The following is a 23,187-nucleotide window of genomic DNA, read 5'->3' as shown; positions in this document are numbered from 1 at the left end:
GTGTGGATTGACAAGATGCCCGAAATGAGCTGGACACAGAATTCAGCCTCCAAGGAGCAGTATCTTGTGTCTGGCTGATGGGCACAAGGGTTGGGTCTATCCTTGTTACAAGGTTTACACGAAGCTAAAGGTGGGTGTACAAATGAAATGCACAAACAAGCTGTTGAAATAGAGAGAGAGAAACTGAAAACAAAAGATTGTCCTTTTTCCAGCTTACACATTTTTTCCCAGGGTTAGTTTCAACTTTGCATTACCCTGTCTAGCATTTTGTGTTTGAACAGTTTCTGACCTTGTTCTCCTAGACAGCACTTGTGTCTCATTTAATTATTCATAAAATCTCAGAGTAGCCAGGGAAAGAAAGCCTGAAGACTTTAATTATTTTGAATTTCATTTTTGTTGTCATCTCTGCTGTAGAGCCCACCAGCTATTGCAAGGCTCTTCATTCTTCAGTTAGCTTTATACCCAACCAATTTTGCAATTTTCTTCCATCTGAAGGGCCAGAAAGTGATACAACTGATACACCTGAAATATTTTTGTGAATTGGTGGTGACTGTACTCACTGGCTGTGAGGTATACCCCATACACAGAATTACTGCAGTGACCATTGCAAACCTAAGTGAAAACTCAAAAAGGGGGCATATGCTTTGTGCAATCTAAGTCATCAGTAAAATAAACTTTTTTGTTCCCTAACCAGGAGACACATGATATATACTTAGTGTAGCCCGACCTTTCATGTTTGCAGCATGTTCACAGACTTCTAGTGCCAAATCCTTGATTTTTCAACATGTGCCTACTCCTTGCTATATTTTTGGCTATGAAGGGGACAGCAGTCGCACAGATTTTTCAGGCTTTCTTAGCAAATAAAACTTAGTGCACACAGGTACTGCCTATTTCACCCAAGGTTGATAGGGGGAAAATATGCAGTGTTTCTGCCATTCAGCTATTGCCATTCAATGGCAATATTGTGCCAGATATTTCCTTTAAAGTTTGAGTCTCATGGAGCTTAAGGGAAGTGTCACATAGTCTCCTCCATGGTCTGTTCAAAATATAAATTAATTTTTTTTTGATTCCTCATTACAAATATATTTAGTACAAAGGACAAGTGATTTCATTCACAGAGGTATGAACTGAAGCACCTTTAAGAAGACAGGCAAATGCTACGTACATACCTCTCCGAACCTTGGCTGCTCTTATATCTCATCAGTGATCTATGGTCAGTGTTTACAGATACTCACTGTGTAAAGAAAATGTTTGTTCAAAGTCAGTGATGGATTAATCCACTGCTATCTGTTGCTGTTCTGGTATTATTAAGTGAATCAACTGTCATTAAAAACCAAAGTTTCCTTTCCTTGTTCCTTCTGGATTTTATGAAACACCATTAAAGTACATTGCTTCTGAATTACTTTGTACACAGCAAGCTGATTTTTTCTACATAGGTCTATAGCAGCTTTGTTCATCTTAGTAGACTTTATGTTATCTTCCTTGATCTCTCAGTTATGTGACTGAAGAGACCTTCCCTAGTGTTTGACTTATCTTTCATAACACAGTTCACCTACAAAGTCTAAATTATTCTGCAAAGGTCATATTCTTTTTCAACAGAGTCCCACAGATTGAGTTTTATACTTTCTCCGTGTTACTACTAAGTCTAGTCACTTCAAAACATTAAGCTTAAATGAATTTAGCCTCAATATCCATGCTGGAAAAAGGAAGATTTTGTAAATCACAGCTTGAGTTAAAGTGCGAGGACTGAGCTCATGTACTGGACTCTCCTTTGAGCGTTCTTCTGCAGGAGGAATTCCTTCCCCTCACTTCAGAAGATATGAAATACTGCCAGACCGGGTAACTCTTCCACAACAGAAGAACAATTTTTAAATATAGCTGCAATTTCTTGACAATTTTGGGCACCACCAGCCTAGAATAGAACAGGAAAGATGATTCACCCCTCAGAGGAAAGTGATGTTATGAAAACAAATTTGAACTTGGTACAATTTGCCATTATACAAAGACACTGTTTCATCAAAGCAATGAAAAATGTCCTTTGAAGAAGCTTGGCATAACATTGAGGATGCATGTCTCTCTCCCCACCAAGACTCCGAGATATTTATAAAAGCAGACATACCTCATCAATTCAGTAATTCCCTGATAACAAAGAGAAGTAGTGTGAACTAGTTGTGCTGTGCAGACCAAGCGCTATGCGGAATTTAAGAATTTAACCAAAAGGAAGTGGAGCTGACGGATATCATCTGATACACGATTAGCAAGTAGACGCTAGGAATGCTTAAGACATAACTAATAGCGTTGTTATGTAATAGGATTAAAATTACATAGTGTAGTACTATTGTTAAAGTGTGTGTATATGCATAGGACTGCACATAATGTTTAGTGAGAGCCATAAGCCTGATCTTTTTCAGCTAATTGCTTTCATAATAAGAATAAAGTTCTGATGGATTGAGGCAATGAGGCAAATAGACTAAGTTATAAATTAGTATAGATCTAACATTGTTCTGTCAATACATGCTCAGGAAGTAAATGCTTTACAAGCATGCAGCGAATGCATTGTTTCAACCCCCTGCATATGAATCTTGTCATCACTGGGAGACATGAGAGCAGAAGAGTGGCTGCTGGCTGCTCTGCAGGGGTTCAGTTCAGGCTCTAGCCAGCAGCAGAAAAACAAAATCTCCAGAGCTTTAATGCCCTCATGAGCCAATAGTCTTCCATATTGATGCACACACACACACACACACAAAAAGCATAAAAAATAGCCTCAAGCGCTTCTGAACCTGTGACTCTTGCCAGTTTGACCACACTCTCTGGGTAGTCCAGGAATTCAGACAAAAACATCAATCAAAGGACCCAGCTGTACTGGAATGTATTCAGCCACCACTCCCACTCTGAGAGTTAGAGTTTATTTTAGCTACTGTTTTCTACTCTGGGGTTTCATTGTCATTAGTCAGTGGAAATTGCTTGGTTATTCATGGAGTAGAAAATGATAGTATATGTAATTAGAATTAGAATTATATATATGTATATTTATGCACACACACAGACTCACACAAACGCAGATTATACATCCTGACTGATGGACTGAGTTTTCAGCCCTGCAAAGAGGGCAGAAGTTCATAGTTCTGTTAATGTAAGAGTTGCGTGTCTAATTCTTTTGAAGCATAATGACCCTATACTTAGAATCAAGTACATAAAAGGGACAATTGTTGCTCCGTATTACCCTGCGCAAAGTTCAATAATATGATTGTCTGGCCTCTGCGATACTGAAGTCAGCCTGAGGATGCCTGGGGCAGCCTTGACAAAGTGTTAGCAAAAATTGGCACTGTTCCATTGACTGCAGTAGATGTTGTGCCAGTTTACACCAGCAACAAATTCAGCCCAGTCATTTTGCCTACTCCCATAACAAAAAAAGATTTTTGAAGTGCGTACTTAAACATTTGAATGTGATTCTTTTTGAGCACACTAGCCCGGTTTTCCAGTGAATCCTAGCAGTGAAAGCTGAACAACTAGACTCATACTAAAGGAAAGTTCACTACATATGCAGTTCTGCTGTTACATTTAATTATGCAGTTCCCTAAAGTCTTTAAGAAAAATCCGATGGTTCTCGATTGTGCATTGCATTCTAGATTGTGTCTTTGTAAATCAGAGGGAGACCCCATTCCCATGACCCAGTATTTATCTGTATAGCTTCCTGTGTAAATAAAGAGCTGGCAAGTTCAAAATAAAAAGGGATCAGTAAATACAAATTTCCCAAAAGCCATAACAACACATTTGCTTTTTCTTCTTTTCAAATCTTTGCAGATGAAGAGCTTTTTTCAGGAATGTATATAGATTTCATGGGGACAGATGCAGCCATTTTTCGGAGTCTGACCAGGAGGAATGCAGTGCGAACCGACCAGCACAACTCCAAGTGGCTGAGTGGTGAGATGCCTTTGTTTTACCACAGTTGTTAATTGGTTTCACAGTGATTCTGCTTTGTTTTGTTTAAAAAACAGAACTTGTCTCCTTCCAATTAAACTATTTTGAATTAAAATTGTGGTCAACCCTCTGAGCAGAGATAGATGTCCAAGGTTATAAAGCAACTAATATAGCAGTTCCAATTTAAAAAAGCCTTCAGGTATGTTAAAGTAAAGTTACTGTGGTTTTATCTTGACTATCTTTAGGGTGACTTTTGTTATACCTGTGTGGCAGTGACTACAGTGAAACCACAGGATTGCAATCAGAATAAATTCAATTCACTATGAATGAGAAGCTATGTCTGCTTTCTAAATATTTTCTTCTGTTTGCTTTACATTCTTACCTGCACACCCTGAAGTGTGCACCCTAAAGTGAACTAGGGAAAAAAGAACCATTAAAATACCTAATTTCTGGAAAATCTACGTATTACATATGCTCAGAACAGGTACTTCAGACAAAGGAGAAGGTCTTCTGAGGACTCCCTCCACTGTCCGTTATATTTTATCATAGGAAATTGCCAAAAACATGCATTCTGCAGGTACCACCACCAATAGAGGCGGTTGCCTAATAAAGGGTTGCAAGAAACTAGTACCCAGTCACCTGTATGTCATAATGTACATTTTAAGTTTCATTACAATTTACAGGACACTAGTGCTCCTTTACAGTGTTTTGTATGTTTATCAACCTCTGATATGAACTCAAATGCTGTTCAAACATTTGCGTATTCCGCTTTCCTTTTTCAGTGTTCCAACATCTATTTTCCCCTTATTTATGCATTTTTCAAGTACCTTATTCATTCTTTTCCTAAAGAGTCTTTTAGCAGCCTACTTTTATGTTTTGCCTCAATAAGTCTTTCCTTAAGTGACTCTGTTAATACACTGATTCTTCCCTCTTTCTCCAAGTCTTTGAATCTCTGCAGTAATCTAATACTATTGCTTCTGTATTTGAATCACTTTTCTAAAAATCTGCTGTGGGATAAAATGCCAGGACACAGAAAATCAAGGCTGCCAGCAAGAAGACATTACCTGGTAATCTCTGGTATATCCACACATGAGGCTAGCGCATATAACCTAACCTGCCACAGCAGTACCTCTATATGCATTATATAGCATTTCCTTGAAGAAATCAGTAACTGTCAAATCATTATTTGCTTATATTGATACATCTTATGGTTTCATCTTTTTGGTATACTGTTTCATTTCAGAGCCTGTTTTTGTGGATGCTCATGTTATCCCAGATGGCACTGACCCCAACGATGCCAAAATCTACTTCTTCTTCAAAGAGAGACTCACAGACAACAGTGGCAGCACAAAGCAAATTCATTCAATGATTGCAAGAATATGCCCAGTAAGAACTATTTTGTTTGCCAGGTTGTTAGGACAAGCTGCTAGTGTGACCTGATAAGCTAAAAGACTAAATGATTGAAAAACCTTTGTTTTATATTTTAAATAAATACCCTGTTTCAGGTTCCACATTCATAATTAAGAAGAGCTGTTCCTGAACACACAGCTAGGGTATGAACATGTTATGTATACCTGGCTATACTTACAATGATATGAAAATTTAGAGATTCACAAATTTGTGTCTTTCTCTGACTGACTCAGACAAGTTACCAGTGTTAAATTTCCGGACTTGCTGTCCTTTGCACAAATGAGGTACATTCTTTGCTTAGAAAACCTGAATTACAAGGCAACAAAGTCTTTCGCACACACTCAAAATCTTTGAAACACATTGGAAATATCACAGCCAAACTTTTAAATGGGTTGATTTGACTTTCAAATGTTGTTTTCATTTTTACAATATCTCTCCTTCTGACTTTTTGCACTGATGTATGTGTAAGCCTAACTTTAAAATTGTGCGCAGGAAAATTAAATTCAGGAGTTATGGCTACTCCTGTGCAGTAATGAATTTATGATCACAGCACTCCTCATTGTCTCCATTCCTTTTTTGTATCTATAATCAACTGTAGATTAAAAATGATTGAAGGAGCTGTAAATATCTCTGGTGAAATGGATTTTTTAAAAATGAGAGCAAAATTATAAATGCACAATTACTGCTAGCTTTTTCATTCCTTCTTTTGGAAGGATTCAGGAAGATAATTGTGACCGTTCGTGTATTCCTTGTCTTTAATCTGGTTCTTCTTTAGAATTTGATGCTTTGTGATGTTTTTGTACATGGGTGTGAGGTCATATTGTGTTAAATTCCTTCTCTAGTGATATGATGAGGCATGTGATCTCTTTTATAATCTCAGTTTTCTTCATTTTTTGTGAGGGTGCCCAAAGGCCTTTCTGGGTATTTTGCAAGAAGACATTTCACACGACTATAGCTGTATTTGTTATTGTTACTGTTATAATGAAGCCCTGATGATTTCTGAAAGGCCTCAGCCTATTTAGACTTACACTGAAGTCAGTGGCTGAGTCCCAAGGCCAATGAAAATTAATATGAGCCAGTCATAGTTCTATACTTGTATACCATCAAATTCATATATCACCACCTTTCAGATTGGCCAAATATATTAATACCATAGTGCGAAGAAAGACCCCTCCCAAAAGACCCCTTATGGGTCACCCAAAAAGTCTGATTACCAGCTCCAGGAGCACCAGTGAAACATGCACAGCATTTCATCAAAATCACATTTGCCTAGCTTCTATATTTACTTTTTTCCTTTCCTTGGGTGGCATTGTGCTTTGCAGTTTGGAAGCTACTGCTCTTGTCCAAGGCATTCTCCAGGAGAATGAGGCAGGAGCTGCACCATCAGATTCAGCAGTTACTGTTTTCACCTTGTGCTGGAGAGAGGTGGAGAGATCCTTGAGCGAGCCATGACCAAGCCAGCTCTGGACCAAGCTAGGAGGACTGCCAACAGTGCAAAACTAGCTTGACCCGTGCTACCCATAATTTCTGAATTTAGTTCAGAGCATCCATCTCATGGGTCAACATGGCTTACTAGGTCAGATGTAGCTATACCACTGTTAGGATTAGAAGAAACATCCCTCCATAGGCCTATTAGATCTTTTAGAGATATCATGGACTTCTCCACACTAGGTGTCAGTGAGTGATACAAACCTCTGCAGTCCTTTCCAATCATACCTACACACACTGCTTCTGCGTAAAATCTACTGCCCAAACCAGCTAGCCCAGCACCGAAAGTCTGCTCAGAAAACTAGTTCTTGTTTTTCTGTATCTGGAGTCTTTAGATGAGGGGATTTAGTTTAGGCTTATCTATATTTATACTAAATATACCAGCATAACTTTCTAGATGATGAGTCAAATTAACCCGATGAAAATGTAGGAAAGCCCAGGAAAATGTTAGCTGTGCTGTGTTTTTTTTTCTGAAAAAAATATTTCTTTCCAGAATGACACAGGTGGTCAGCGTAGTCTTGTGAACAAGTGGACAACATTCCTGAAAGCAAGACTTGTATGCTCAGTAATGGATGAAGATGGAACAGAAACATACTTTGATGAATTAGGTATGGCAAGAAAATCCCTTAAGAGATTTATTTAAATCCAGCACCCTGTGCATATTTAATTATTGATGTTCATACAGCTCCATATTCAAGTTGTTGACAGTAAAATCTTGGCCCTGTAGAAATTAATGACAAAATTGCCTTTGCAGTTTTTTGTCAGGAAATGAAAAAAATATTCATAAATCTCTCTGGGTAATTATAATTATCTTTGAAATAAACGTAATTAATCTTGACTGGGTAAAGGAATTATATATGTAAAGAATTAATATTTGGAAGGGAACACATAAGTGAAGTCTATTGTTATTTTGCTCCTAGTTAGGATTATAATAGAGGTTGTTTAACTTACATCTCTTTGAAACTGTTTCTTATAGCACTGTGTAACATACAGCTTTTCTGCAATACACTTTTTCATTTTGATCACTGGGTAGAGACCTCAATTTGATAGCTCAGGATAATACTAACAAATCCTGTTACAGGCACCAGCAATAATACTGGGAATAAATACTCCGTGAATAACCTATACAGCACTCACAAACTGTATAAGGAATTAGTAGATGTATATCTTGATATGTAAGTGCCAAATAATGTTATCAGAAAGTTTTGAATTCTGTATTGTCCACAGCTGTGACATACAACGTCATAATTCTGAATTCAGGTATTGGGAGATCTGGTATGTGCATTAGTATGAATAAATATAAATAGTATAAATAGCTAATGGGCCCCACACCGGGGCTGCATCTGAGTCTGACCATTCTCACCATTGTAATCTCCCTCTCTTTTCTCTGTCATTGTTCTTGATTCCTATCGTAGCAAATGGGGTTTGACTTTGTCTTTACGAATATTTTGTGTACTTACTTTGCTTCAAAGTTTCGATGGGACCTGATGGGCCTAGGAGCAGATCCTAACTTGCAGTAACTCAGGATATGCAAGGTGCTTGGAGGACTTTCAGAAGTTCCCAGCCCCTCTAGCACTGCCACAGCAACTAATCTTTCAGAGCTGTCATTTACCAGCCCACTCCTCTTCAACAAAGCAGTAGCATAACTGCTTTTAGTTTCCTGTATGAGAAAATGGAGGTCCCTACCAAATAGGAGACAATCATAGAATCATAGAATTATTAAGGTTGAAAAGTCCTCTAGGATCGTCAGTCGTCAACCCAACACCACCATGTCTCCTAAATCTTGTTCCAGAGTGCCATGCCTACACATTTTTTAACACCTCTAGGGATGGTGATTCTACCACCTCTCTGGGCAGCCTGTTCCAACACCTGACCACTCTTTCAGTAAAGACACTTTACCTAATATCCAATCTAAACCTCCCCTGATGCAGTTTGAGGCCATTTTTCCTCTCATCCTATCACTTTTTACTTGGGAGAAGAGGCTGACACCCACCTCGCTACAACCTCCTTTCAGGTAGTTGTAGAGAGCAATAAGGTCTCCCCTCAGCCTCCTCTTCTCCAGGCTAAACAACCCCAGTTCCCTCAGTCACTCCTCATGGGACTCATGCTCCAGAGCCTTCACCAGCTTCGTTGCCCTTCTCTGGACACGCTCCAGCACCTCAATGTCCTTCTTGTAGTGAGGGGCCCAAAACTGAACACAGTACTCGAGGTGTGGCCTCACCAGTGCCGAGTACAGGGCACCATCACCTCCCTGCTCCTGCTGGCCACGCTATTGCTGATACAAGCCAGGATGCTGTTGGCCTCTTTGGCCACCCGGGCACACGGCTGGCTCCTGTTCAGCAGCTGTCAAACAACACCCCCAGGTCCTTCTCCGCCAAGCAGCTTTCCAGCCACTCTTCCCCAGACACTTGTGAGTGTCCAGGTGGTGCACCAGGTAGTAAACGGCTTCTTCCTCGATTATGGGGGTTTATTCTGCTCCCTGCCCCTGCCTTCCGGCTCAGGAGGCTGAATACCTGGAGTTAACTGATCTGACAGTTAAAGACTGAGGCAAAGGCAGCATTTAGTAACTCACAGTAACTCTGTCAGTCCTGCATGGTGGTCTTTTGCTTTTGACATAGTTAACAGAATGTTTATTAATTTCAGAGGGTTGATGAGAGCCACATAAATTAATAAAAAGCTAAAGAACTTATTGCATGATAAAAAGCTCAAACAGTTCAGTCTTTCTGTGTGTTGTAAAATCAGTTTAAGAGGTAGTTTGATAAAAGTGCTATTACAAACATTTCTAAGAAGAAACTGTCAGAGATTAAAGTATTTTTCGCTGAAGTGTAAATAAAAATCAGCAGATCAAAGGTAAAGGTGGGCAAATTCAGTTCAGTGAGTAGGTAAAGTTTTGCATAGTGCTGTCAATAAATCCCTACACAACCGCAGCTAGGAGGTTTACATTTCTGTGTCTTCAGTACAAAAGTGTGTCATTCATATCATGTTGAAAATGAGCTAGTGAGGGCATCTAGAGTGTGTACTGGATGATAAAATGCCTAATTGTCCTGCTTTGGATTTCATCAGTCTGTGGGAACTCTTTGCCTTTGACCTACCACACGGGAATGTTTGCCTACTGTTGAACAACCTGCTGAAATGAGATCCAGCTGAGAGAAATGGGCGACGTGGATCCTGAACATATTTGAAAACCTTTGCCTTTTGTCTTCATAAGGCTAGATGGCTTGGAGTTAATTTCCGAAACTATTTCTGAATGTTCAAATGCTAGATTTATGCATATGGTCCACTCATACGATGTCTGCTTTTTCCCATTCAAGTCTGAGACAAAATTACTGTTGACTTTAGCAGGAATAAAGTAATAAATTAAGCTGGAAAATAGAGTTTTTATTAGTATTCAAAATGCTTTATCTTTTCCTTTTCTTTCTTACAGAGGATGTGTTTCTTTTAGAGACAGATAACCCCAGGACAACGCTTGTTTATGGAATTTTCACAACATCAAGGTAAATGGGGAGATATGAAAGAAATTACCTTTCTGAACTGCCCAATTTTCGGTCTGGAAGCTGAAAGGGGTGGTTTGTGGCCAAGGCTGTTCTGTGCAATTTTGTGTTTCTGCTGTGGCCATTGCTTGCATGCAGGAGTAACAGTCTCAGTATCATTACTGTTGGTATCCATGTTAGAGCTGCATTGCTTGGACCAAACTGCTCCCTGACATACTGTCAGCTGGCACTGGGAAAACATTTCTGTGGAGGGCCACTTGTTACTGTTCAGCAATGGGAAGCTATATGACTTCAGTGCAGTGAACTCATGTGGCATCTGAGAGCACTTAACACCTCATGAAGGACGTGCAGCATCCTGAAGGATCAAACCAGGAATTCTTTCATGAATTCATATAAATAATTTCCAGTCTCTCAGCTGGCCGATGATTGCACAGACAGCAAATAAACTACGTCGGCTTCAGTTGGCTACAAAAAGACAAGCTTATACGGCATTTAATCACCTCCTTGCAGCCTTAGATTCCCTGTTATCAGTCATGATATTCACTTACTGTCCAGTTTAGAAAGCATTCAATGAGATCCCAAGGGCAGTGGAAGTACTACACATGGCTTACTATGCTGAAACTCTCCACAAAGATAGACTGACAGTGGATCAACAGATTCTGCCATCTCTACCTTTATTTTTTTCACTTTTCTCTTGCCCTCACCACATAGTGCTAGTATGGAGAGCAGAGTTACTGCTTACCAATTTCTGATATGCTATCCTGTATTAGTAAACTGTTATTACTTAACTTCAGAGAGGTTTTTTGCCTTTTTTTAATCTAATCGATTTGCTGAAATTAGCAAAGTATTTAACGTATTACTAGTGATTCCTTTAATGAAAATTTATAGTAAAAAAAACCTTTGCATGAAAAAATATTTTTTCCCGATACACTTTTTTGTCTTTTTTCATGCAGATCCTGGGATCTGCTTTCTCAAATGAGTGAACCAGCCAAGAAATATGACTTTATTATATTTAATTGGGAAAAAAAGAATCCCATAACTTGTAAATGTCTGATGCTGTCTACATTTTATGATTCCTACTGCACAAAAAGAGAATATGCTGAGGTTATGTTTAACAGTAAAACCACACTTACGATTAGGTTGTGGATGCAACATGCCTGAACTGGAAACAGTTTTACCTAATTCTCCTGGTATTCCTGCAGTGGAAATGAGGTTTGAATCACAGGACCATATAAGGTGACAACAAAGAGAAAACTTCACTTTTTCCTGGCTCTCAAGCTGTTTTCTCTCTCTGTTGAAGTCTCTACGCTCATACATTTCTGTTATCATGAACCACATGGTCTATGCTTTTTTTCTTTTTGTTTCATTATAGATTGGATGTGTTACCTAGTTAAATACAGCATTCATAATGATTTTCACTCCTTAGCAGTTCCTTTATCTTCACCTGTAGGCTTACAACTCATAACAGTAGCAAGAGAGAAACATCCCACCAATTAATAATTATTAATTATCTAAACCATACAGAAAGAAAACAAGTAATATTAAAGTAAATTATTTTGGTGGCATAATCTGCTGTAAATCTAACATAAAACGTCTGGAAGAATTAAATTTCTTAAAACCTTTTAATGCCTACTAAAATTTCCACAAATACCATAATCCAACTAAAAGGTTCCTCCTGCTGACTCATATATAGTTGAGAGCAAGGTGGATTGTACTTTCCTTGTTTAGACACTATGTGTAATGTTGTCTCTTTTTTTCCAGAGTGGTTTTTTTTTTTCTTTTTCAATTGAAAACAGAGGGTTTCTTGGATTATCTTCATACTACAGTTAACATCAGGAAGATTTCAGACTGTCTGGAGTTTCCACTTTGTTAAGATAAATATCACAAACCTTATATGCAGTGAGAGAAAAAATTACTCCCCTACTGCCCTCCATCATCATGGGGTGATGGAGGCGATTCAGGGCTTGTGCTGGCTAAGAAGACATCTGAGATGACTTCTGAACCCAGAGCAGTGGAAAAACATGCCCTTCTCATAGATGACCCCCTACATTCTCCTCAGAAAGCATCAAACCTCAACCCTTTTGAAGCGGTCTTTCTAAAACCAATTTTGTGGGTGGATTTGGGGACTGTATAGGAGTAATTCTTGTACAGACACAGCCTGTCCCCATTTTGCTTAGAAAAGCTGGCAACTGGTTGTAATAATCTAACTAACTGTAATTGTGCTAGGTATTTTGATTAATATTTCAGCCATGTATTTTAGGAGGATCATGGAGGTCTTGTGGTTAATATACTGGTAGGGAGTTCTAGAAACCTGTGCTGAGCTTGGCAGTACAAGTCTGTAAAACTCTTGTCCCGCTCAAGTCAGCAATATTTTTGCCATTGATTTAACTGGGGCCAGATTGTATTTCTTTTATATTCAACATTAGGGAATTTTCTTATTTTTACCAGTAGGGTAGTACCGTCCTCTTTTTCAGTTCACTGTTCAAAAAGGTGCTAGGTCTTAAGGAGTGATGGTGTATATCAGGACGCTAAATTAGTTTATTTTAAATGTATTGAACCCATGCTATAGAAGCATTAAATTGTATTAAATATATTCTTTTAAGGGTATCTTTCATTATTGGACCATGCAGTATTGTGGAAAAGCTGTACAAAAGTTGGTGGATTTCAATACTAATTTTTTCCTACTGTCTTCCAGCTCCATATTTAAAGGCTCAGCCGTGTGTGTGTATCATCTATCAGACATCCAGACAGTGTTCAACGGGCCATTTGCACACAAGGAGGGCCCAAACCACCAGCTGATTCCATATCAGGGCAGAATTCCGTACCCACGACCTGGCACCGTAAGTACAAAGATGTTTATGCAGGCTTGCCAATTACTTGTCTTTGTTTAATACATAAATAAACATTATTTATTCCAAGGGAATGGACTGTATGTGACTATGACACAGTTACAATTCAGAACAATATTATTTGCTTCTCAGCTTGCCATACAAATCAGGCAGTATCTGGAAATCTACAGAATTAGAAGTTGTGCCAAATGTTAATCATTCCTGTTCTTTCTGCTCAAAAGGTGGTAAGAGTTATTTCATTACATGGCAGCCATGCTGTTTACATGTACATTTACCTTTTGTGTGTATATTTGAGCAAAAGATAGTGTGCAAAGACAGTGCTGTGAGTGTGTTCTGCAGTCTGGATTTACGCATCTGTACGTCCGTCTTCAGTCTGCAGGAATCTTCCGTAGTTCTCTAAAATTTTGCAGCTCTAATGGGATGCTTGGGAGATGTAGTAGAAGAACATGTCTTCTGGGACTTGTCATTTGACTAGGTCTAATATCCTGTCAGGTACTGAATCTTAGACGAGAAACCTAGAAATAGATAAGTTTTCGTGTCAATCAGTTCATAGTAGTCTTCCTTGCTAAGAATGCTTTTTGCATGCCTTGAAACTTTTTCAGGACTTTCTTTCTCTCTGCCAGGGTAGTAATAATCTTCCAAAAATTTTGTACACCATTAGAACTAGCTCTATTTCCAAGTTTTACAAAAATGTCCCATGAAAGGTTTGAAACAAAATTTTTATTTTTTTCCTTTTCACCTTTACAGTGTGTAAAAATGATGTTGATGCAGTTTTGTCTTTTTTTATTTGTTTATTTATTTGTACTACTCTTAATTTAGATTTAGCAGAGTTATGATGTCTAATATTTCCAACTTTAATGAAGAATATATGAACTTTCTCTAGAATCTTCCCTAAATCCATATTTGCTAAATGAAGGATGGTAGTGTGGACTTCGTTAACTCCTACGAAGTCTTACAATTCCTTAAGTATCAGAATTAAAGCAGTATGCACAGAATCATAAATCATCTCTCAATGATGTAGTTGGGTTTTTTTAGATGAACACTGTTGCTTTTACATTTATCACAGGGAATTAAATATATTTTAGTTTTGCAAGTCACTGCAAGAACCTTTAACCATATCATTGTTTCATTCATATTTGTCTTTGTGCTGTAGATCTTGTTCTTTCTCTTCCTCTCTTGTACACTAATGCACAGATGCTTGGAATAGCTGTCCCTGTTCACACAATTCTTCATGACATTTTAGTGCAGCTGTAAGATTTAGGACTTCATGTTCCCAGATGTCTAGAATTAGCTAATCAATACCTGATATTCCACTAAGATACTAAGATCCAGTTCTAGCATTATTCTTTATTTGCAATTAATTCATACAGCTCTAATCTTATGAGTTCACTGAGGCTTTACACTTAAACTTTACCAAATAAAAAAGACTCATTTAAAAAGGAAGTTTCACACTCTTGTGACTAGTCACATTTCAGTTTCTTGCTGCTTCAGAATATTGTAGCTGTGCGTGTTTCCACAACCACTGCCAGGTTTTTCTTGGTCTGCCTCATGGAAGCTTATGAGGTATTTAAGACTGGCCTAAAGAAATTGGGCAGCACAACGGAAAGGGAAGAGAAAATTCAGATTTGGATTTAACATGGTGACAGAAATTATATACATTTTTCAGATGTGCTGCTGAGCCTGAATTTGAAGATACATTCTTAGATCATAGCTCACACAAAAAATAAAGCCAATAGAGATGCTTTTAAGATGATCGTTGCTGGTTTTCTAATCACTGGCTTTTCTGTGCTTCCTCACAACTCAGCCACAACACAGTATCTTAAAGGTGTATTTTCTAAGCTGGAGTTTTTCACTTATGTCAAAGCATCTGTAAAAATTAGGACATGGGGATTTTTTGCTGCTCAGAATTTGTGTTCAGAGGGTTAACTTTGAATAGCCACACTTGCAGACTATGGGGCATGAGGCTTTTTCCTCTGGAACACAGTTTTTTTGCAATTTCTGGGATGCTGGACTGACAGGGATGCCTTTTATATGACATGGAAAATCCTACTTTACAGTTGCCTAAAGAGATATTAATACTAAACCAATGGACAGAAATGAATGTTCATTGTGTCACAGGACATCGGATAAACAATGAAAAGACTTCGGCATAGCTTCACTAGGATTAAATAAAGCAGTACGTTCATTTGGCCATAATCACCTCCGCAGCGTTTGGCTGCCCTTCACTAAATACCAATGGTTTCTTATTTCTCCACAAGCAAAACTTACTTATGGAAAAAGAAAGGGAAAAAACTACATAATTGGCATCTTGCTACTAAATTCAGTGGTGTTTGAGGATAGTTTCCATTTTTCAGAGTTTACAGAAATAGTTTTCGTACCTACAGCAGTTTTGTACCTACAGGGGACTATGCTGTAAAGTAAAAAATTCTGTTTCTCTCTGCAATCTGACTGCATGGTGATCAACTGTGGACGTAATTATCATGTATGCAACTCCTTGAATGAGGTGTGAAGGATGCACATTCAATCCCTTCAGGAAAGGGAGAGCTTATAGCATTCCTCAGTAACATCTTCTGCTTGTCATTGGTTTATATGGGGGATAGCAAAAGAATTAATTGATTAAAGATGTTTGCTAAGGCTTTGTTCAGAACGATATAATGTTGTTTTTAGGGTCATACTGGGGTGAACCATAGCACAGATATTTTTGCAGTAAGTCACAGGCAAAGGTCTTCTGATCTCCAAGTCAAGAATGGAAGGATAGAAAGTATCAGAGAAAGTCTTTTAACCCAGCTGTGTGGGACAGGAAAGTTTAATTTGAACTGCTCGTGAAACAGAATCCCTCTGGAGAGAAACTGGGCTCTGCCAGATCACTGCCAAGTAGAATAATCTTGCTGATAGCCTACAAGTTTATGAAGACAGTTCTTTTTTCAGCATTTGTTGCTAATCTTAACAGATAGCTTCATACATTTCCTGGAAGACTCTGGATGGAAGTGCCACAGAGGGAAGGAGTAAAGCAAACAAGATAATCAGAATTCAGTTTTGTGAGGACTTAGACAGCTAGCATGTAGTGTCATTTCTAATGAGAACCAAACCAAAACCCTCAGCATAAATAAGAGTCCAGAAGAATCAATTGTCAAGGATGTCAGATGGGAAAAGAGGCCCATATCTGAACTGAGTTCTGATTCTTCTTTTTGAAAGTAACTGATCATAGAATCACAGAATGCCCTGAGTTGGAAGGGACCCACAAGGATCATCAAGTCCAACTCCTGTCCCTGCACAGGACAACCCCAAATTCACACCATGTCTCTGAGGGTACTGTCCAAGTGCTTCTTGAATATCGCCAGGCTTGGTGCCGTGACGCCTCCCTGGGGAGCCTGTTCCAGGGCTCCACCACCCTCTGGGGGAGGAACCTTTTCCTAATATCCAACATAAACCTCCCCTGGCATATCTTCGGGCTATTCCCTTGGGTCCTAATCCATCATCCCTCCTGATGCCAGAGCAGTTTCTTTTAAAGAATTCCTACTAGAGCTGTTACACTTTGTATAAATAATTAAACCCTAACTGAGCCAGAAGATTATTCTAAAGCCTAGGATTAGGCTGCAGTCCCCTCTCTACTTTGTTCCTGGTATTGCCCAATGAATAGTTTATTATGTGCACAAGATGGAACAGCTTTTAGCAGTGAGGGTAGAATGGGCACTCCTGCCTGGTGATTAGAGGGATCCCCTGGGAGGTGAAGACCCAGATTCTAACGTTTGCTCACTTCAGGTAGGTTGGACACATGAGTCATATATCCCCAGTGAGTTTCCGAGTCTCTCACAGTATGATTCATTGTATGTAATTTTAGCCATCTAAAAGCAGGGCATCTAGTCTGAATTACTGACTACAGAGGAAACCTAGATGGCTAACTAAGAGTAACTGCCTGAGTCTGAGACAGTAGAAGTCAGGTGAGGTAAATCTCTCCCTAAGCTACTAGCTATTTTTGTGTCTGTGGTTTTGACCAGAAATTCCATCCTAAACGTAAGAATGGTCCTCATCAAAATAAACACTTTTCCATGAAATGCTTCGTACTGAACAAATCAACATTTTCCAACTGGAAAAATATTGTGTTGAAATATTTCTGAATAGCTCCAATATTCTGAGAAGAGTTTCATAGCTCAAAAATCTGGTAAGGGATAAAATGAAAGTTCAAGGGCAGCATTCAGAAGTGAGGTAATGGTGGATGAAAAAAGCCATGTAAATTAACATAGGTACATCCAGAACATTGTACCAGTTACTGACAGAGCTCCTGATTTCTCACCACAGTCGTCTTTTAGTTTCACTCTTAGTAAACACTTGAGATTTCTGAGATTGCTTTTATTTCCTCATGAGACCCAATACGCCTCAGGGCTGATTACTTGGATGGTTCTTCATTACATATAAGGAAGCATCCAGAGTATTTGTGGACCTCTGTTATTTCTGGGGCATAGGGGAAGGTGTAGACAAGTTTCTGTGAATGGTCAGTTCTCAGACATAAATGAGTTGTCATGGGTCCCACTCATCAACTCCATGTTATTGTTTGTTCAAATGAAGATGAGTCGAAGGTCCTTTCACCATCTCATGATCAACATAATGACTACAGGGATATTGGCCGGATTAGAGTTAATACCAGATTTTACCTTTTTACTAAATCTATAACATACCAGCTGTGGAAGTTTAGTATCTTCCCACACCAATCGCTTGGATTTTTTTTCTCAACGGGCAGTTTGGAAGCATAAAGAATGTGAAAATAAGTCCAGAAGTATGTATCTTTGCTATCAAGCTGGGTTTTGAAAGTCCAAAAATATGTCTGTGTTTGCTTTATCTGAACTGATGAGAGTTCAAATCTTAGCTATTCAAGCACCTCATTCCCATTCCTGGAAAATAATTACTTCCAGTCAGAGTCTGAAGTGCTCTTTCAGGAACTTAATTTGTCAACTATCTGTCAATATTTGTAAATGACTTGGAGATGAAAACTCTCTGAAAGATGGTAAGTATTGTTAAGCATTGCTGTGCATGTTTCTTACAGTGTCCAGGAGGAGCCTTCACACCTAATATGCGGACAACCAAAGAGTTTCCAGATGATGTTGTGACCTTCATCAGGAATCACCCTTTGATGTTTAATCCCATTTACCCAATACACAAGAGGCCATTAATCATCAGGATAGGAGCCGACTACAAGTATACAAAGATTGCTGTGGACCGAGTGAATGCTGCTGACGGAAGATATCATGTCTTATTTCTTGGAACAGGTAAGACAAACTTAGCAAGTCTTTTTCCTTGACTGCATTATAAATTGCAATCAGCTCCACTCTGTACAAATTACAGCTTCCAGAAATATTTGTTTAAACATATTTACTGTCTACAAAAATGTCTATAGAAATCCATAAATTATGCTTTTTTTACCTTCTATGCACTTATATGTTTCCTGTAGACGTTAATTATGTGCAAGAGATACAATGTATTGATATGAATTTTGAGACAGAAATCAACAGTAGTGTATATTGTATTTGATCAAAATTATAATATTTCTCATTAATATGGTTTGTCTGCAGCATGATTCCACATTAGAATTTGATGCTCTCTAACATGAGTAAACATACCAAAATCTGGCTTTGTATTGTTTTGTGTACTCTCATCATCATTATTTAATATATGCTGTGTAAGCTACTTCTGAAGAAAAACACAGTCTGATCAGGATGTTACAAAGGCAGAAATAACAAGTCCACCAAAAAAAGTAAAAATATGGAAGTATTTAGCAAAGAAAAAGAAACAAATGGTTGGAGTCCTAGCAGTACTAGACACAGAGAATTGGATCCAAGTATTTTAAAATAATTTCTATCTAATGTAACCTACATTTTGTTCTTAGTTACATCAAATTTCAATCTGGTGTTATGCTTCTGAAGTCTGCAGGAAACAGGTCAAGTGATTCTTGTACTGATCAATTTTGAGTTTTTTAAAATATTCAGCTATGAATCACACTCTTCTGATTGAAGCAGACAAGCACAGTCGTACTCTGGCTATACCCTAGGATTGATTCACATCTGAAACTCCTGCTGGCTTAACAGGGCATTATAGGTTGGTAGGCACAAAGGCTAATCTTTTTTACTACAGATGGTTTCAAGTAGAACAAAGGAAAAGTACTCCAGGAGAACAAATATACCTCTGAATACCTGAAAATAATTACAGAGGTGGCTTACATTGCTTTTATAGTTCACATATTATTGGGGTCCTGGTTGTTTTCTGTTTGTAGAATAACTCTGTCTGCCAGCAAACTCACATAGGGCTGGGATTAACCATCCTGTTATAACAGATTTAGGAAGCTGGTGCTAAAACATCTCTCAAGAATGTCAGGCTTCTATAGGGGCAGGATTTAAAGGAACTCTCTTCACTCTTCTTAGAAAAACCTCCTCAGCTATCAAAATCAGCAGGGTGCCCTTGTGCCAAAGGAGGCCAGCTGCACACTGTGCTGTATTAGCAGAGGTGCATCCAGCCAGCAGGTTGCTGGAAGGGTTTCTTCCCCTGTGTTCAGCTCGTGTCAGGAGTACCATGTCCAGTTGCGGGCTCCCCAGTGCAAGGAAAACATTGACCTAATGGAACAAGATCAGCTGAGAGACTGTAGCATGTGATGTATGAGAAGAGGCAGAGAATTGAGTTTATGCAGAGAAAGCTAAGGGGAGACCTTATTGCTGTTGAAAACTATCTAATGGGAGGGTACAACTATCTAACAGGAAAAACCAGATCTGGACTCTTCTCAAGGTGCTCGGTGTCAGGGTGAGAGGCAATAGACACAAGTTGCAATGTGGGATATTGCAATTAGATATAAAGGAAAAGGTTTTCACCGTCAGCGTGATCAAACATCGGAACACAGGCACAGAGAGGTTGTGAATTCTCCATCCCCGAGACTCAAAGGATTCAAAATGCAACATGACACAGCCCCAAGCAACCTGCTTTAATTGGACCTGCTTTGAGTAGGGGATTGGACTAGATGACTTCTAGAGGCCTCTTCCAGCCTACAGGGTTCTGCAGTTCAATGAAAGGAAATAGGAAAACAGAAACACCTCGTTCATGTTCTTGTGTCAAACCTTTGCCAGGTCACCATCTACTGTACTGTGAACGCTTAGTGTACTATAAGGCATAGTCAGGGCAGAAGCAGCTCCATGTAATGAATTACATTAGAAATTTCATCAGTTTTTTATCTTGGTATTTTTGTTTTCTTGGTTGGCAGCTGATAAATGAGTTTTAAGGTGTTCTTGAAGATCTCTTTGATCCTACTTGCAGAGTCATTGGAAACTACCAAATTAAGCTAATTAAGACAGGGCTTTCTTCTTGAGCTGGGTTTTGTTGTTGTTGTTGTTTTTTTGTTGGGTTTTTTCCCCTCCCTAGCATGTAACCACATTTTCTTTTTAGTTTAATTAATGCAGCTACAGTTCTTGACTTTGGGGCCCTTTAGGGTGATTTTCCTCCTTTTCCTCAGAAGTAAATAAAAGTCTTTGTACACTATTGTAGAAATATCAGAAGTGTTAATAGATATTGTCCCTACTACTGTTATACAACTCCACCAGAACTCTTAGTAAAAGGGAAGGTTTGGTTTTCTATTAGCTTTATTCCTTGCCAAATCACTATGTTTAGCCAGAGTCTTAGCTTGGTAGGATAGTATAGATCTTTCAAATTAACACTTTATGCATTTTTTCATATAGTGGTGCCATTGTTTTAAAATGCTGTATACACATCTAATGTTAATTGGAGGAAAATTCTAAGAATTAGTGGAAAATACAAGACATATAGGTTTCCAACCAATACAGGATCCCAACCAATATAGGATTCATATTGTATCAGTGGTAGTTAATACTGCAAATGTATTGAAAATTTGACATGTGCATGAAAATGCACAATACTGATATTTAGCATTTCTGTAATTCTCCAAGAGATAAATACAGTTCATTTCATTTTATACTCTGATTAGCTTCTGTCTGGTTTTAGGTGACCAGTGTGGCCTCACACATACACCTGCGATTCGTTAAAAACATCAGCGTACCTTGGCCTGTTCTTACGTTTTGTTAATCCTTTTCTGTGTATCAACACAGTGTCCATTATAGGACAAATATGTAAAATGCAGCTCTTGATACTTTTATATTCATTGCTTTATCTTCTGTATCACACTGGAGATGAGGATCATTGTCTGCTTTCTAGTGAGTTGGGGGGGAGGCATTATTCTTCCTGAGCAGGGTACAGGACACTAACAGCTTCCAAGTCTTCCTCAGAAGAAACTGGTGCAATATGTGAGTTCCTGCATTTCTCAGCCATTTTAAATAAAAGTGATCAAGTTTCAGCCACTGAGAGGAGAAACTTGTTTTCTTTATCCTCTGCTTTCTGTGACACTCAGGAGGATTCGATAGAGATATTAACTGTCAAAAGGAATGCAGAGGGGATTTGCTTTGGTGTCAGTTCATCCCAGCAAAGGCAAAAACCACATTGTATAGGAGAATTTCATGTGATAATTTCCTTGGGAGCCTGGAGCCCCACAGCCCAAGACAATGGGACTTGACACCTGGTGACAATTACACTCAGCTTGGATGATGAGTTACTGCTGCTGAACTGAGATGTTGCCAGCCATGTCTGTCACTGTCAGTGACCTGTCTCATGCTTGAAATTGGAATGTTTTATGTCTTGCCAGATGCAGAGCACACAAAATGTTTAGCTTTTCCTCTCTTCCTCCTCTATAGCCTCAGTAATAAATCAGTTCCTGAATGCAAGTGAAGAATAACAGAAGTATAAAGCTCCAAGAACCCCAGTGGTTTTCATCATGTAGCCATGGCATGGGAGGGTATAGGCAGCTGTGTCATTTTTTCACATTCATGTGAACTAAATGTAGTGTTTCCTTTGCACGCCCAGACAAAAGTGGTCAGCTCACAGGGGCTGGTCCATGCCCAGAGTTAATACGTTGCTTTCCTCCCTTTCTCCCTTGCTTGCCTACATAGCTGACAAAATAAATCCCAGGGACAGACATTGTTCTCACAGCATTCCACCCGCTTTTCAAATGATAACGATCTCCTATTTTCCCTATACTTTTCAACCTGAGGACTCCCAAAGCACTTAACAAAAGTTTTAAGTCCACCCAAAGGGATCTCTTCACCCGCCCCACCCCCTGAAATGAGCTGATTTAGAGTAAGGAGCAAGTCTTTAATGGTAGAGAGCAGTGCTACAAGGGAAGAGTGCTGTATACCTCATCTCCCAAACAGAAACCCGAGGGATAATTTACTTGGATATAATGTAGTCACTCATTTGCATATTTGACAAGGGTAATTCTGATGATACTTTTTCCCTATGCCGTATTCAGTTCAGCAATTTAGAATTAGAGTTCTGCGTTGATTATCTCATTTCTGTGGTGGGCCAGGTCTCAGTCCTGAAGTTTTTGATTCACCCTAGAGTTTTACTGTAATTACTTTACTCATTTCAGTTATTTCTAAAGAACCTGAGCTTTCAATATTTTCTGTTTATCTTTTGGTAGATTGTTTTCCATGTGAGTTTTAAGAGCAGCAGTAAAACAGCATGAGCACATTTTCTTGAGATTAATATTTATTTTTTAAGCATGCCACCTAATGCTTGCAGTACGAAAGCCTTCGGTCAAAGTACACACAGATTGCACAACCATAAGATTACACATGGGGTTTTTTATTGCTTTTGATCTTATGACAATATTTAAATGTCTGGGTCAAACTTAGGTACATTAAACAGCCATGGGCACCAATTGGATTTTTTTCAGCTCCATGCTATCAAAATAGGATATGGTTTTGTGTAAAAAGATCTAAATATCATGAAAAGGCACTTCAGACTTTAGTGTGGCTTATTGAGATGATTAATGTGGGCCACATGCATCAGATGTGGCATGAGGTTGATCAATGTTTCTTATTATCTTTTCTGGTGCAACACTTGTTTTCAAAGTCTGGATGCAGTAAGTGTCTTCAGAGCATAAGGTTGTAATACTCTTTTTCATGGTGTTACATGATGGCTGT

At 38.7% G+C, this 23,187-nt stretch overlaps 1 protein-coding gene across 1 annotated transcript in view; it reads left to right on the top strand.

Moving 5' to 3' along the window:
* Positions 1-23,187, top strand: part of SEMA3C (semaphorin 3C) — a 127,881-nt gene that overhangs the window by 83,824 nt on the left and 20,870 nt on the right. The window contains exons 7-12 of the mRNA XM_075081501.1: positions 3,805-3,924; positions 5,165-5,307; positions 7,313-7,427; positions 10,244-10,313; positions 13,006-13,150; positions 18,201-18,423. Of these exons, the coding sequence (XP_074937602.1) occupies positions 3,805-3,924; positions 5,165-5,307; positions 7,313-7,427; positions 10,244-10,313; positions 13,006-13,150; positions 18,201-18,423 (816 nt within the window). The remainder of the gene's footprint in view (positions 1-3,804; positions 3,925-5,164; positions 5,308-7,312; positions 7,428-10,243; positions 10,314-13,005; positions 13,151-18,200; positions 18,424-23,187) is intronic.

The sequence above is a fragment of the Phalacrocorax aristotelis genome, chromosome 1, assembly GCF_949628215.1.
Source record: "Phalacrocorax aristotelis chromosome 1, bGulAri2.1, whole genome shotgun sequence".
Taxonomy (NCBI): Eukaryota; Metazoa; Chordata; class Aves; order Suliformes; family Phalacrocoracidae; genus Phalacrocorax; species Phalacrocorax aristotelis.
This window is presented reverse-complemented; position numbering and strand designations above follow the sequence as displayed.